The sequence below is a fragment of the Notothenia coriiceps genome, unplaced genomic scaffold (genome assembly GCF_000735185.1).
Source record: "Notothenia coriiceps isolate Sejong01 unplaced genomic scaffold, NC01 NC01_scaffold00028133, whole genome shotgun sequence".
NCBI classification, from domain to species: domain Eukaryota; kingdom Metazoa; phylum Chordata; class Actinopteri; order Perciformes; family Nototheniidae; genus Notothenia; species Notothenia coriiceps.
In genome coordinates, this window is record NW_011360834.1 from 762,769 (window position 1) to 778,409 (window position 15,641).

Here is a 15,641-nt window from a genome sequence, read left to right on the forward strand (position 1 = left end):
TTATAATACATTTGGAGTCATATGTCTGGCTACTTGACAAATGTAAATGTAGCATTTAGGCACTGTTGAATAGCTATGCTTCTGTTTTTTAATTCCTTCACTTTTTATCCGGCCAGATGCTAGCCGTTATGTTCTGCAGACATTAGGCTTTTCTGCCATTTGGTCATTTGTAACTAGCTACCAGTTTTGGTGAGAAAAGAAAGAGCATCTATGGTAGCAGTCTAACAACTAGCTATTGTTTAATAAGCACAGGGGTTTTTCAGGCTGGTGCTAACAATTGTTGCCAACATGTCATGTAGTCTATGCATTTTCAATATTGTATTTGGTGATCTTTTATGTTTGTTTAACTATCAACTTGTATGTATGTTCCCTCGCGGGGGAAAAAACTTGCTAAACGAAAAATATATTGCTTTCAATCTCCAAATAAAAAGCATTTCTGGGTCTTCTTTAGCCTGCTAGATACTACTTGCTTTGCACTGCATACCTGCCACTGCCAGGTGCTAACTTAGCTAGCTGAACTTTCTTTTCTTTTCTGCTTCAAAGTGGCTTGAAATGTCAAAAAAAGTAAATGTTTGGGGAAGCTTTAGACAAAACAGAAATGGTGTGAATTCATCAGTCGCTTAAATTGACTAATTAAGTTGAATCCCCCAGAATATAATGGCGATCACTCTTTGATTTCAACATTTCTTTTAAAATCTAAGGAGGAATATATTGGTCATAAAGGAAGCAGAGACTGCACTAAATCTATTTTTCTTCATACAATTATTACATTTTAGATACATTATATGTCGTTTTTAATTGCTTGGTGATATGTGGATAGGCAATGACAATAAAGGAATTCAATTCAAAAGGCTCACTACAAGTTGTGAGCTTTCAGCTTGAACATTCATACAGTATTGACAGTCTAATAATCCAATGAGGCAGCAGGCCCGTGGGTCTGCCTTTGAACCAAAGTCCATTCAGCAAAAGAACAGGGAAGCATCTCCCAGCATTTCATGTGCAATCTAAATCTAAAACACAGGGTGCTCGGGACTCACATCAAAGAGCTTTTAGATTTGAAATAAAATGGTTAATTACGAACATTGATTAGTATGCCATGTAAGATACAGTCTAATTGGATTGCACAATGTAGTACTATTTTTGTTTCTGTGCATCGTAATAAAGTCTGTTTGCTAGAAAGGTTGAAATGTTCAAGCAATTTTTATGTTTCTAGAGATCAAAAGGGTGGTTTATACAAAAGTGTGTTATACAAGCAGTCATATGATAGGGGGTTGTTCTTATTTGATTAAAAATAAGCTATTGCTATATCCATAAACACTGAATGCAAAATACATTTTGGGATAGAACCGATGAAGATGATGAGGATGAAGTGATGTGTCTTAGAGAGATCCATCCATCCATCTTCTCCCGCTTATCCGTGGTCGGGTTGCGGAGGTAGCAGTTCCAGCAGAGAGCCCCAAACTTTCTTTTCCCTGGCCACATCAACCAGCTCTGACTGTCTTAGAGAGATTGTTTTGTCAAATGCTGTTAATAAGTCAAAAATGATGTCTGAAGTTTGCAACTGAGAAAATGTAAACAGCAAAAACAGAAATCGGTGGTCAGCTTAAGAAAAAGCAATTATTTGTCTTTTAGGTATGATTGTAATTTGTGATATTGCCACAATCTGAAATAAGCCAATGTGAATAATGATGCCTCAGTGCTCTTTCGAATAGAACATGCTTTACACAAATATGTATCATAGTTTTGTTTTTATATAGTGGGCGGTGCATGGTGACGGAGTCCATAGGGACTTGGCTTGGCAACTGGAAGGTCACCAGTTCAAGTCCCGGAAAGACCAAGTGCTACCGAGGTGTACCTGAGCAAGGCACCGTTCTCTACACTGCTCCCCGGGCGCTGTACATAATGGCAGCCCACTGCACTAGGATGGGTCAAATGCAGAGAAACTGTTTCGTTACATAGTACCTGTACTACGTAATGACAATAAGTTAAATCTTCAATATACAGTATACTGTCATGTTTGTTAAGCTACACGAAATAAGGAACCAACAGATGTTCCAATTGGGATGTTAAAATACTGATATACTCTTCCAATTCCTTGGTGCTATTTTGTTCTCTCCTGACAGCCATGTGAAGATCACATAAACAGCCACCTGATTGAATCACTTTGTTGTTACTAAGGAGATCTGTGAGACAGGCTGAGATAGGCTTAATGGAAAATCAGGGTTTTTGTTTTTTGTTGTTGTATAATGATCCATATCAATAAGACTGTGTATGGTTACATAAAGGAACACATAGCCACAAAATAACAACAAATATGCTTTATGTAGGCTATGCCGGTATTATACCTTATTCTTCAAATCTGGAAAAAATGACACTATCACTGTTTAATAACATGGAAATAACGGTTCTAATGATTCCACCATGTAAAAAAAGACGTGTCAGACAGCATCGTGAAACACGACTTGCACATTCACAACAAAAGGGAAAAAGCAGATGGGAGGGGTGGGTGACAAGCTCCAGTGGGGGGAGATTTCAGTGCAGGTGTCCTTGGGTTTTTTTCTGACACCTCGGAGACAGGACCCGAACGTAAGTAGCCTAAAACTGTTGCGGAGGAATCAAAGCTGATAAAATAATAAATGTTTGATCTGCCATGAAATCCGAAAGGAGCAGCGAAGGAGAGATATCTGGATGAGAGACCCCCGCTGGGTGAAGACACGCAGCGTATGTTAGCTGAGCCGTGAAAGCTCGCTGCCATTGACTGGAGCTGAGGCTGAAATGGAAGCAAAACGATGAAAACCGAGCACCTATCATCGCATCAGTGATCATACCAAGGTATCAAACATCATTTACAGATTACCTATCCGCGATTTTCGCCACTGTCTACTCTGGACATTGTCAGTCGATACTCGATGCTGACAGGTTGAACGGTGGGATTTATGGTCGCTAGGCAAATTCCATTTTTCACTCTGCAGATGTGGTCTGCAAGAAGAAAGGGGCCTGTTTTGTGAATAAAGGGATTAATCACTGATCGCGATGGACAGCAAATCAGTGTTGAAAATCGCTTGCATTACAGGCTTCTCATGGAGTTGGCTGGACTGTTTACACAGGTAATAATGGATGTTATCCACGTAGACTATACGTTATGCAAATGAGAATTTGTTGAATGTTCCCCCCATGAATTCCACTGAATAAGGAGGAGCTGTTATAACAGTTGAAAGCAAACAAATTGTTGAAAGCAAACAGTGTTATCTATCCTGATTTCTGACATACTGTTAGTCAGAATGGAACTAACCTGACAGTATGTCAACACTCTGCTGGATGTGAGACTATGCAAACAATGTCGAGCTCTCAGGCCCCCGATGTGGGCACAAATTTCACAGATTTTCCCTGGGACCCTGGTTTCATCGCTTCCAGGCAAAACCTGGTCTGGTCCTCCACATTTAACAGCGTGATGAAGATGGTGTTCATATCTCTCATTGTGTGTGTGTCCTTGTTTGGGAATGTGGTGGTTCTGCTGGTGTTCCAGAGGAAGCCTCAACTCCTTCACGTGGCCAACCGCTTCGTCCTCAATCTCCTCTTGGCAGACCTCCTCCAGACCATATTAGTCATGCCCTTTGCCATTGCAGCCACTGTGCCGGGTGTGTGGCCCCTGGATGCCCGACTGTGCCAGGCTCTTGTGGTACTCATGCATCTTTTCGCATTTACTGGAGTTAACACCATTATTGTCGTCTCTGTGGATCGCTACCTGGCCATCATCCACCCTCTGTCCTATCCCACCCGCATGACCCCTCACCTGGGCACCAACCTAATCATCTGCACCTGGGTGCTCAGCTTCCTGCAGAGCACGCCTCCCCTCTATGGCTGGGGGGCCATTGACTTTGACCGCCATCACAATGTGTGCTCAGTGGTGTGGTCCTCTAGCCTGTCCTACTCAGCTGTGGTGTCCACCTTCTCTTTCTGGCTGCCAGTGCTCATCATGCTCGGATGTTATTGGATGGTGTTCAGAGCGGCCCGGAGGCAAAATGCTCTTGTGCACCCCATAAAGACACAATCCTACTCTCAGCCCTGCCCACAGGACTCCCAAGGACAGAGCAGTCCACAGCAGCAGGCCCAGCCCCAGCAGGCCGGCTCCCCTGATGGCCCCGACACAGCCCGGGAGTACCCTGTTCGAGTTAGGCACAGACGCTTCCACTACCATTGCAAGGCAGCTCGTGTAGTTTTTGTGATCATGGCCTCCTATATCCTCAGCATGGGGCCTTACAGCATACTAAATACTATATCTATGAATGCCAAAGCAGCTGTACCTCCCTGGCTATCCTCCCTGGCCCTTGTGCTCTTCTTTTTGCAGTGCTGCCTCCACCCCTACATTTACGGATACATGCATCGCAGTGTGAGGAAGGAATTTCTCGCTTTGCTCTGCGGTCTGTTCTGCAAAAAGGGCCGTCCCAGACAGAGCTCTGCCGTGGAGAGCTGCCTCACAGCTACAGATGGACGTTTTGGTGCCCAACATCACCTGCCCAGCCTGACTGCTCGGGTCTTCCCTCTGCGTACCTGGGAAGACTGCACCACATCCTCCTCCCCCACGTTTGAGAGGAAGTCAAGGGACAGCCGCAGAGAGACCAACTGTACCAGCGTCAGCTCTGAGAGGGAGCTCACAGTCCACAGCAAACAAAGCACATAAACTGCCTTGAGGATTCATCGGAAAGACATTGACATCCTGTGTGCAAATATAAGCTAATATGCCTTCTTGACAACAGGGTAATTCATTCTGAAGATACTGGCATTAGGAATCGTTGTGTTACCTGGTTGGTCATCCACATCCTTTTTTGGGTTCAATGTGTAAATAGAAAGGTACCAAATTTCAGATAAGTCACAATGTGTGCAGCTGTGATATATTCATTTTTGTTTCATTCTGTAAGCAATTATTGTACTAGTTGTCGTTAAATTAAACGGGCATTTAAACCACAACTAAAAAAGAATCATGGAACCAAATTCCGTTTTGTAGTTTACATTTTTGGCTTTGCGTCTGTCGTTTTTTTTGTAGTGTTTTAACTAAACTTGCCATGTTGAGATCAATATTATGTAGGATCAAAGTGTCTGGTGTTCTGACCAATTGGCCCTAATCATGGAGCTTAGATGTATTGACAAGGCACTGTTCTGCAGTATCTGAACAACTAGTATATATCCTTTAAACGTTGAATGTTGTATTCACTGTGATCCTTCCGAAGGGCACAGGATTTACTGTGTTAGTGCAAGCAAGCTTCAACTGCAACTAATGAACTCAGGGTATGCTTGTGGAACAATGTGTAGTGCCCATCTCTGTTTTTGAATCTTGCAGAGCAAGTTAACTTACGTGTGTTTTCGTCCTGGTGGCAGTAATAACTTGGTTTCTAAGCGCCTTTTAAGTAAATGAGTATAGTAATTATTTATTGCTTGCCAATTACAGAACAAACAAAGAGTTGCAACTGAAATGTTATCTTAGCTTCTTTGTTTCCTTCAATTCTAGCTCAATCAAGGTGGAAATTCTGAGTGTCACTGCAGTGGATCCATGTATATATTGACTCGGTATTTGTTGCCTTACGTATTGTCTGCCTTTCTCTGGGAAAGCACAATATTTGTGTTGATAAAATGCAGAGCATAGAGTGCAGGGTATGATACAAACATTAGTCTAGTGTACTTGTTAAACCTGTGGTTTAACATAGGCTGCATGCGGCAATATCTTATGTAACAGATTTCTTACATTCCACTGAATACATGTACGTTTGTTAAGATACCTCCTGATATAGTATTTGAAATGAAAAAACCGTCTGTGCTTAAAGAGTATGAGTTCTGATACAAGTGTTATATGATTGCAATGACTAATCTCAGAAAAAGGCAATCCAACTGCGTAGGTGATGTGTTGCCAAAGGATGTCATAGGTGCATTACTACATTATGTGCATTATTTAAAATGTATGTTAAGTCCCAAATGTGTCCAGTTTTTGTAACCTTTTGGGAAGAAAAAAAACATTTAGCCATGAGCTGGTGCACCTGTTGTGTTGTTATAACTGGATTGTAATAGTTTTGTGGGAATCAATTGACAAGTTATAGGACCTGATTTGACTGGCTTAGATATTATTCTTGGTTTATTAAAAAGGTCACTGTAGAAACCCATACCACAGTATTATACATGACAATCAAACATGTGTAAGTTTGTTAGTGTTGCTCTTTAAACAGAGGGATAAAGGATGTAATAAAGTAAATGTCAAATAAGAGAAACTAATGTTTATAAGTGCTTTAAAACTCCATATTTGTGTGATTTATATTGTGCTTTTGTATTATTTCTGGTTTCTTTATTCAACATCAGAAGTCGTCTGTTAAATAAAGGTGAACTTATTGTAACATGTGTAAAGCTTTATATTATCATGTTTTTCATATGAATATTCCCCCTATCAACATATGCTTAAGAAATCTAAATAGGATGATGTTTGGACAGTTTTCGATCCTCAACTTAACTAAAGCAAACAGACATTTGAGTTTGCCCAAAAGTTCCTTAACTAGTAGTTTTTGTGCATAATGTTGAAGTGTAAACAATAAGATGTTGAATGTGCCAATGCTTGTTTGTGACCTTTTATAACCACACAGATGTAAAGACTATAATCTACTGAACAATTAATCCAATAGACTCATGTCCGGACAAAAAATAACGTGGTTATGTGTGTAATGTATGCATTTTAGTGGCTCAAAGACAAAAACATGTGGCCTTTATTTTTGAATTAATTGCATTTATTTGGAAAAAGCGTTATCACCTTGGGTGACGGCTCCACACTGCGCAAAGCAAAAGGTAGCAGTGTTTTATGAAGTAACTGTTCTGCAAACTGCTTTTTAAAATCTACAAGTGTGCATCTCAACGGTACATATGTTCTTAATCAGTAAAATCATGATCTGCGTTATGATGACTGCATTAGAATCTCTCCAGTAGCTGAACAAGTCAGGAATATTGGTGAGAGATGATGCTTCAAGTTCAACACACTGTAGCATAATCTTCTATGTGCTTCTCAACCAAGTGTACCGTTTGATTCAATGCTAAACTAAATCTAGCCACCAAAAAACAAGAGAATGGACATGTATCATATTAATGTCAGTGTTTTATATAAGTTTTGAACTACAATACAGGCTGATATTTAAAGTATGTATAGCCCCATCTTTACCTTAAAAAAAAAGAAAAGAAACTTCTACAAATGATCCAATCATGGTGACAATCTTTAAGTAGCATTCTCTTGCTCACTCTCTCTATACATTATATGTACACACACATGTTTATCATTACAATACAGGTAATGAAAAACAAACCATTTAACCATAAGGGAATAGAAAAGCAAAAAATACAGAACATTTGACTTTCTTTAGAAAATTAAAATTATATTGTTTGAGATTTTTCTCCCACCAAAACAAACGCTTCACTATGACAGCTAGATAGATCATTGGAACCCACAATGATTCTCAGGGTGCCACTCAAACATTACTGGTCAACAGTGAAGACAAAATTATATATATATTTTAAAATAAAATAAAAGACAATAGCAACATAGGTTTAAAGCACAAAAGAGGACGGGCTCTGCTCTTCAGGTCTTTTTTATGATCAGTGATGGTTTCAGTTCAGGACCATTGAGCCCACTTTATAACCCAGCCGGCTCTGAGGAGGCCGGCACTGCCACAGGAAGGAGTCAGTCTGTCCCTCAGTCTTCTAGTCCACCTTGACCACACTGTAGATCTTATTTACAAACCAGAAGCAGGCGAAGAAGCCAATTGTACCTGAGAAGAAAAGGCAGGTTAGAGGAGGATTTGATCAATGTCTGAAAAAAGATTCAAATCAACTAAAACAAACGTCCAAGGGAGAACAGCTGACTTTGGGAATCTGAATGAATGCAGGCAACAAAGGTTTTAAATGAATGTGTGCAAGAAGAACACACGGACAAATAAAAAGTGTTTTACAGCTAGCTTGATTTCGTAGCAAACCATTTTCTCCCCCAATGTTGAGAATTGGTCAAAATCCTGGATAAATTCAAGTGAAAGTCCTAACTGACTGCTCAACAGGGCCTCAGTCCAATCCTGAATAAATTGAAATCAAAGTTGAGATGAGGTTAAGAATGTAAAGATGGGGTACGAGAGAGATTAGGATTATTTAGATCAACTGAAAGCAAGGAGGGAAACTGATCATCTTTTCCTTGAATCCTTGGATTATTTCTTAGTGATAATCTTTTGACATCTCGTCCCCTTGCTACTTACAGCTCTGTGTTAAGATAGTGTCAAGCCGCACTGCCGTGACGAGCAGGGCTACAGGCTAACTTCTTATCTGGCCTAATGACAGTTTAACATCAAAAAAAAAAAAGTCATAATCTGGCATCTTGGTGAGCAGTATATTTCTGCTTGACAGAAAAACGACGCCGTTATCTAGTCCCATATATTATCCTCTTCCTGCACACACCCCTATTGTCATCTGAGTGGGTGTGCAAGAGAGCTGGACAGGGCCGTAGAGTGCGGTTGCCATGTCAACATGCGCCAATCTTTGTCTCTTTTAACATGGAAACAAAAGCAGCAATAATGTTGTGTTCATCCTATCCTTGTGGTAATGGTGTCGTACATAAATCTGCACAACCTTAGTCACACGGCCGGCTGGACTTTATGAGCAGGCATAGAGAAATTCAGCAATGGTCAGGAATCCTGAGTGCATACAGGCTTATTATCAGCCATGGCAATAAGGGAAAGTGGTAACTGCTTCTTTTGATCTACTAAAGAAAAAAAAAGAAGCTCGTCGATGAAACTAGGCTCTGCCATCCACAGACAGGTGAAGTGACCCAAATAAATCGACAAAAGTAGATCTGACCCAGAGGGACTTTGAACGTTCTACTCAAATATCCAATAGAGTCTGTGATTTTCATTCAACTTTAAACAAAAAGGGACTCTTGGAGATAAGTGTTCTTAACCCTTAGATGCACGAGTGACTGGACCCTACACTCTTCCATAAGTGGGTCAGAAAGGACCCGTAATAGAATAATATGCGTTTTAATGCAATTTGTCATTTTGGTTAAGAAAAATCACTTTTATAATATTTAGTATTGTATTTTGGTTCACACTAGAAATATTTAATTTTTCACTATTTATAATTTTAGGAAAACATTTTTTTAAATGAAATGTTTTGAACATATTGATGCAAAGATCTCCGTTATTCTGAGACCCTCACAGTATTCCAGTCCCTTTTCAAAACTCATCTCTTCTCCTCTTGTCTACTCATTTTACAGCAAAAATTACTGCTGGTGCTGGAAACACCAGGGCCCTGCACTCAGACCACTGAGTGCAGGGCCCTGGTGTTTCCAGCACCAGCAGTAATTTTTGCTGTAAAATGAGTAGACAAGAGGAGAAGAGATGAGTTTTGAAAAGGGACTGGAATNGAGCGAATTTGACAGGATGTTGCGACCGAGAGTAGAGCAAGCGAGTCGGTCGCACAAGGATAGATCAATCCACGCGGCAAGTGCTATTTTCCACCATAGCACCTGCGTAAGCTGGTAGTGTTTGTACCTCTCGACACATGACTGTCGCGTCGCAGTATGAAGCGACTTACTTCATGTCATACCTGTGACTCACACGAACGTCGCCCGGGTCTATGCCGAGTCCGACTGAGTGCTAATTTCCTTTGATAGCTGACTATTAGATACTACACGGACTACCGACTACACTATACTATAACTATTACCCTGTGTAGCTCGAGACGTGAGTGTCACGGCGGCCTGCGATCCGGATGCATTAGCAATGAAACTAGGCCAATGAAATACAACACCCGTCTATAAATTATTAGAAAGAATTTGATATTATATATTATTCCATCGAATATTATCCGGTTTTGGATTAAGTCAACCGGATAACTCAAAACATATCCAGGATAGGTTGAACTAGATTCGTAGTATACCCCCCTGGTTAGCCGCACAGCATAAGTTACCATGGAGATCTAGCCTGCTAAAAAGAGAACCAGCTTCGTAGGACCGGAAACCCCGACTTTTCCCTGAAGTTAGCCGGCTAAGCGAAAATCCTGCTTCGTATTATCCCAGGGAGTGTACCATTTGTTTGCACACATAATTGTTCCAGATTATCATTGTTGCAGTCAGTATTAAACTAAACAGCTGCCTTGTTAGTCAACTTAGTTACAATTTAAGAAAATTAATTGTATATGAACTAAAAATTGTTTATTTGCAAACTAAATGTACAGAGATATATTAAATAAAAGTCAAATTAAAATGTAGTTAATAAAACAGTGTTTAACACAAAGGACACAACATTAACCACACAGGTGTTATGCTGAACATACAAACAGATACGTTTTTATTTTACTCATTATTTAATCCAAAAACAATCCCTGAGCAAGATTTTAATTTGCCTTCATGGTATTGGACATCCCTACAGATTGAGAGGGCAGTAGAACAATTAAAGTGAATATATTTCTTCTTAAAACATTCAGAACAAGGTTTAAAGCACATCCACTTGAGTCTCTGCAATCAATTAAACTACATTATTCACCAAGAAGACACATTTAAAAAAACATCGTCAAGCAAGTTTGGGGTATTACAGTATAAAAACCAGGAGCAGTAGTAGTAGAAGTATTTGTTTACTGTTGTGCTGAATGAGCCCACTGATGAGTGTTTGTCCCCTGTAGTCCTGGCCTGTCTGGGCTTCCTGTCGCCGGCCAATAGAGGGGCCCTCATGACGTGCTCTGTGGTCCTCTGGGTGCTGCTGGGAACGCCTGCTGGCTATGTGTCTGCTCGCCTCTACAAAAGTAAGAGTCCAGTGAAAACACCTCACACGGTTTCACAAAAGTCTTAAGAGTTATTGCTCATTCTAATGTCTCTGTTTTCTGCTTTTAGCTTTCGGAGGTGAGAAGTGGAAGACAAACGTGTTGCTGACAGCCCTCTTGTGCCCAGGGTAGGTTTACTTAGGTTTCCATTTTTCTACTTTGTTTCTGCCCTGGAGTGAAATGTTGTGCTGTAAATGCCTTTGCACTACTTTTATCATTCTCACATGTATTGTCCCTCTCTGTGTCTTCCGTCCCTCTCTCTTCCCTAGTATTGTGTTTGCAGACTTCTTCCTGATGAACCTGATCCTTTGGGTGGAAGGTTCCTCAGCAGCGATCCCCTTCGGCACTCTGGTGGCCATTTTGGCTCTGTGGTTTGGGATCTCTGTGCCCCTCACCTTCCTCGGCGCCTACTTTGGATTCAAGAAAGCTGTGAGTTAGAGCTCCGAGTTTATCAAATGATCTTGAAATAATTGATTGTTGATCAAATATGCTTGAGTTTGTTTTAAAATCCTCTCTCTTTCTGCTGCCATGCAGGCGATCGAGCAACCAGTGAGAACAAATCAAATCCCTCGTCAAATTCCTGAGCAGTCTTTCTTTACAAAGCCTGTACCTGGTATCGTCATGGGTGGGATCCTGCCCTTTGGTTGCATTTTCATCCAGCTTTTCTTCATTCTCAACAGCATTTGGTAAGAACAAAGACATGCTGTATTTCCTGATTTGAAAGGGAAGGTGTGGTTGAGCTCTTTGTTACAGTACATGTAATATGTGGTTTCCCTCTGTTCTTTTCAGGTCACATCAGATGTACTACATGTTCGGGTTCCTGTTCTTGGTTTTTATTATTCTTCTCATCACTTGCTCCGAGGCCACAGTCCTGCTCTGCTACTTCCACCTGTGTGCTGAGGTACCCACGTGTTCAGAGAACTTTGTCTCAGTTCACAAACTTGAGTCTGGAAAAAATAATTGAAACTTGAAAATAAATTCACTGTTAATAGTTCATACTATAATTGTAATATCATAGTCCCACTGTTGTAGAAATGAAAGAAATACAAATGAATATATTTTAAGTTAGTATTCTTCTCTAGATCTTGCCTTTGAAGATATTAGTTATTTAATGTCACTCTCCTGACTAAAGGTCTAAAGGTTCAAAGGCTTTATTGTCATATGCACAGTAGCCACATTGTAGTTATGGCAATACAAATCTTAAGACCCAGGCTACTCCAACAATGCAATATAAATATATATAAGTCATAAAACATCAATAAAACAACAATACAAATAGTGCAAGAAGAAACAAGTGGAAATGAAATAGTGCAAGAGAATGTTGCAAGACTAAGTGAACTATATACAAGTAAAATAGAATAAGATGAGTTAAAAATAAATGTTATACTCATACTTTTTTGCCTATAGTAATTCAAGTACACATATCCTAACATGTTATTATTTGTGATGTGTGTGCAGGACTACCACTGGTGGTGGCGTTCCTTCCTCACCAGCGGCTTCACAGCAGTCTATCTCTTCATCTACTCTGTGCATTACTTCTTCTCAAAGCTACAAATTGTCGGCGCTGCCAGCACCTTCCTCTACTTCGGATACACGTTGATTATGGTCCTCATCTTCTTCCTCTTCACAGGTGAGGCTTTAAGATAAGTGATATATGAGCTTTTTATTCACTCAAGATTATTTCCAGCTTGTCTTGACACCCTGCAATCATTCCTAGATAACATATAATAATTGGTTTCTTTAGTTACGAGCTCATTATTTATAAAAGACAAATCATCTATATCAGGGGTCTCAATTCAAGGCCCGGGGGCCAAATCCTGCCCGCAACATAATTTTATGTGGCCCCGCAAGAGCTTGCAAAGAATATAATAAGTTTATTATATGGTTAATTGCCACTTTACAGAAGCAGGTTGCCCATAAACTACATCTCCCACAATGCATCTCGTTTTGTAACATGCGCACTGAAGAGACTTGCAATTATTTGCCCTAGGCTTCTGCTTTCAGACGTAGTTAATTATGAAGTTATTACCCTATCAGATAATAATCCAATTCAGAGGCAATTATGTAATATAATGCATTATTTTATATATATATTATATATTTATATGGTTACAACCGGCCCTTTTGAGTGCAACCTTTATGCGAATGTGGCCCGCGATGAAATTGAGTTTGACAGCCCTGATCTATATACACCTTTGCATATTTAGTTTCACTCCTATCTTTATTTGTTATGACTTGTGAGCTCCAACGGTTTATTGCATGGCAGAAAGAGGTGTGTGGTTACGGTTAGTCGTTTTCCTTTGTTTGCCAGTTGAGCTGCTGAGTGACAATTTAGGACTTCCATCCTGTTCCAATGAAAATAAAACCCACGGTGCAACATTTACTGTCCTTGTCATTTAATTAAAGCCTTGTTCTTTTGAATTCTAAACAGGCAGTGCAGACTAGGCACTGTGTCATAGATTTTAACCCTTAGATGCAGAAGTGTTTTTTTTTTACCCAGTGGGGTGGTTTTCTTCGAGTATCTTTGTAATTACATTTTTTTTATCATTTCATATTCCAGCTATTCCTCAGAAAACATGTTTTGGATATCATGCCAGTCACATTTTTTATTTAAATTGTATACATTTTAAGAAATTGTAGTATTTGTATTACTACCCCAAACTTCCATAAGTGGATCAAAAATGACCCGCATGCATTTTCTATGGGAACCTTTGATCCTTTGATTCTTCACCTGTTGCGTCAGGAATATCATTCACTGTTGGCCACGCACTAGAGTCACAGCGCGATCACATACCATACGAGCTGGTACGAACCATTGCCACAGACTACGTCAGCGGCAAGTGACCTCCTGGTGCTCAGGAAGCACTGCATTGAGCCGCCGGCGCGCCATACATTATATTTGTATGGGCTTCAGGACTCAAAATCGGTTAACAATAAAGAAAGTTAGGTGGGGGTATAGACTATCAACTGATCAACCGGCATGGATTGATGGTGGTGGGCAATAATAATAATATATAATGCATTTATTTTATAAGCGGCCTTTCAAGCACTCAAGGTCGCCGTACAACAAGGTTAAGCACCAGCGCTCGCTCCTCGTTTTTCTTCTTTGACAAACATAGTTAACGCCCCACACACGACGCGCACAAAACTAACTACTAAAACCATACAGCTTGCAGCACAGTCAGCCATCTTGCCTGAACAGGTGGGTTTTGAGGTGAGTTTGGAAAGTAGTGATAGTTTCCATGTTTCTAATATCAGGGGAGGGAGTTCCGAGGGAGGCAGAGCGGCTGAAGCTCCTGACCGCATGGTGGAGAGACGGGCTGGGAAAACTTTGAAGTGATCCTCCGGACGGCGCGCGGCAGCAACCTACAAGCGACCGGGTGGGGAATGTTGACATGACAAGGTCAGACAGTATGGGGCGGCGAGGTTATGAATGGCTTTGAAGTATGAAAAGGATCTTGTAGTAATGCGTGTTAATGGAAGCCAGTGGATTGGTGATAGTACAGGGTGGATGTGACTGATGACAGGGTTCTGTGCATGATACGGGCAGCAGCGTTTTGGACCAGTTGATTTGTGTAGGTGTTTATGTGGGGAACCATTAGAGATAGGGAATTGCCAATTAGTCCAAGGCGGGAGGTGACGAGAGATGGACGAATAGCTGGCACGTGGGAATGATAGGGCGGAGGCGGTTGATGTTTCTGAGATGAAATAGGCAGACCGGATGGTGTTGTTGATATGGTGTGTAAGGAGAGGGTGCTGTCGAGGACGACACCAATCTTGACCTGAGGGGAGGGGAAACCGGGAGTTTCGATGGGAGAGTAAAAACTGGTTGCTTGTGAGTGTGAGTTTGACCAATGAGGACTACCTCAGTTTAATACGTTTGAGTTTATAGAAATTGAGGTGAACCAGGATTGATTTCCTGTAACAGGTCAGAGGGAGGGGGTGGGAAGGTGGAAAGAGGGTTTGGAGGAGACGTATAGCTGGGTGTCGCCGCCATAGCAGTGGAGAATTGATGTTATGTTACCGGAAAACTGTCCGCAAGCGCGGGCGCGCGCGACCGGAGTAATGATGAAGAGGAATGGGCCAGGAAGAGCGCTCGCGATGACAGCACCGGAGGAGATGAGGGAGGGATGGACGCCGTGAACTGCATCCTCTCGCACATCGAATCCAACGCGGCGCAGTCAGCGGGCGGCAGAGATACTTCCGCGCTTGAACACGCTTTTAGCGCGCGCGTGTGGGCACGCAGAAGCTCCCAACTGCGACTGCCGACGCTCGGCAAACATGCCGCGCCGGCGGAGGCGGGGGCGGGGGGTCGCGCGGCGTGCGCGGCAATGGTCGTGCAAAGGCCGCACTTAATCAATCTGAGGAAGATGCGATAGATTTCGCAGTAGTACCCTGCCTATCAGCGCGCCAGCGCCTGTGATTTTAATGAGGGCTGTTCGCTGCTGTGACGGGGCGAAAACCGCGCGCGCACTGGAACGTCATAAATGGTTATGTTGTGACGGTGCTGAAATCTGTGAATGCCAGCTGCTTTTTCTAGTATTTTAGCGAGAAAAAGTAGGTTCGGAGATGGGCGGAGGTTGTTGAAGATGTTGAATCTGACGAAGTTTCTTTAATATACGTGTGACAACTGCAGTTTGAGGCTGAGGGACAGAACGCAGAGGTGAGGGCGAGGAGTGAATAATGGCAGTATCAGGGCAGCAGGTGAGGGAGGGAGGGCTATAACGCAGGGAGGAATGGGAGGGGTCAAGTGCAGGTGATGCTTGGAATTCCGGATGATTGTTGATAAATCACGGAAGGCAGAGGGGAGTTCGAAG

At 41.6% G+C, this 15,641-nt stretch overlaps 2 protein-coding genes across 2 annotated transcripts; both read left to right on the top strand.

Annotated features, from left to right (window-relative positions):
- Nucleotides 1-2,554: 2,554 nt before the first annotated feature.
- On the top strand, nt 2,555-7,310 carry gpr101 (G protein-coupled receptor 101). The gene has a single exon (XM_010785671.1). The coding sequence runs from the start codon at nt 3,329-3,331 to the stop codon at nt 4,679-4,681; it is 1,353 nt and encodes a 450-aa protein (XP_010783973.1). The 5' UTR covers nt 2,555-3,328; the 3' UTR covers nt 4,682-7,310.
- Nucleotides 7,311-10,634: 3,324 nt separating this feature from the next.
- LOC104958006 (transmembrane 9 superfamily member 2-like) lies at nt 10,635-12,486 on the top strand (the record flags this gene model as incomplete). Its single annotated transcript, XM_010785701.1, has 6 exons — nt 10,635-10,806; nt 10,895-10,952; nt 11,094-11,253; nt 11,359-11,510; nt 11,614-11,725; nt 12,283-12,486. Coding segments are annotated over 6 exons (843 nt in total), but the record flags the coding sequence as incomplete, so codon positions are not given.
- Nucleotides 12,487-15,641: the final 3,155 nt, after the last annotated feature.

Bases quoted from the DNA above. Each gene is read 5' to 3' on its own strand.
- gpr101 (XM_010785671.1), top strand. From the start codon at position 3,329: ATGCAAACAATGTCGAGCTCTCAGGCCCCCGATGTGGGCACAAATTTC.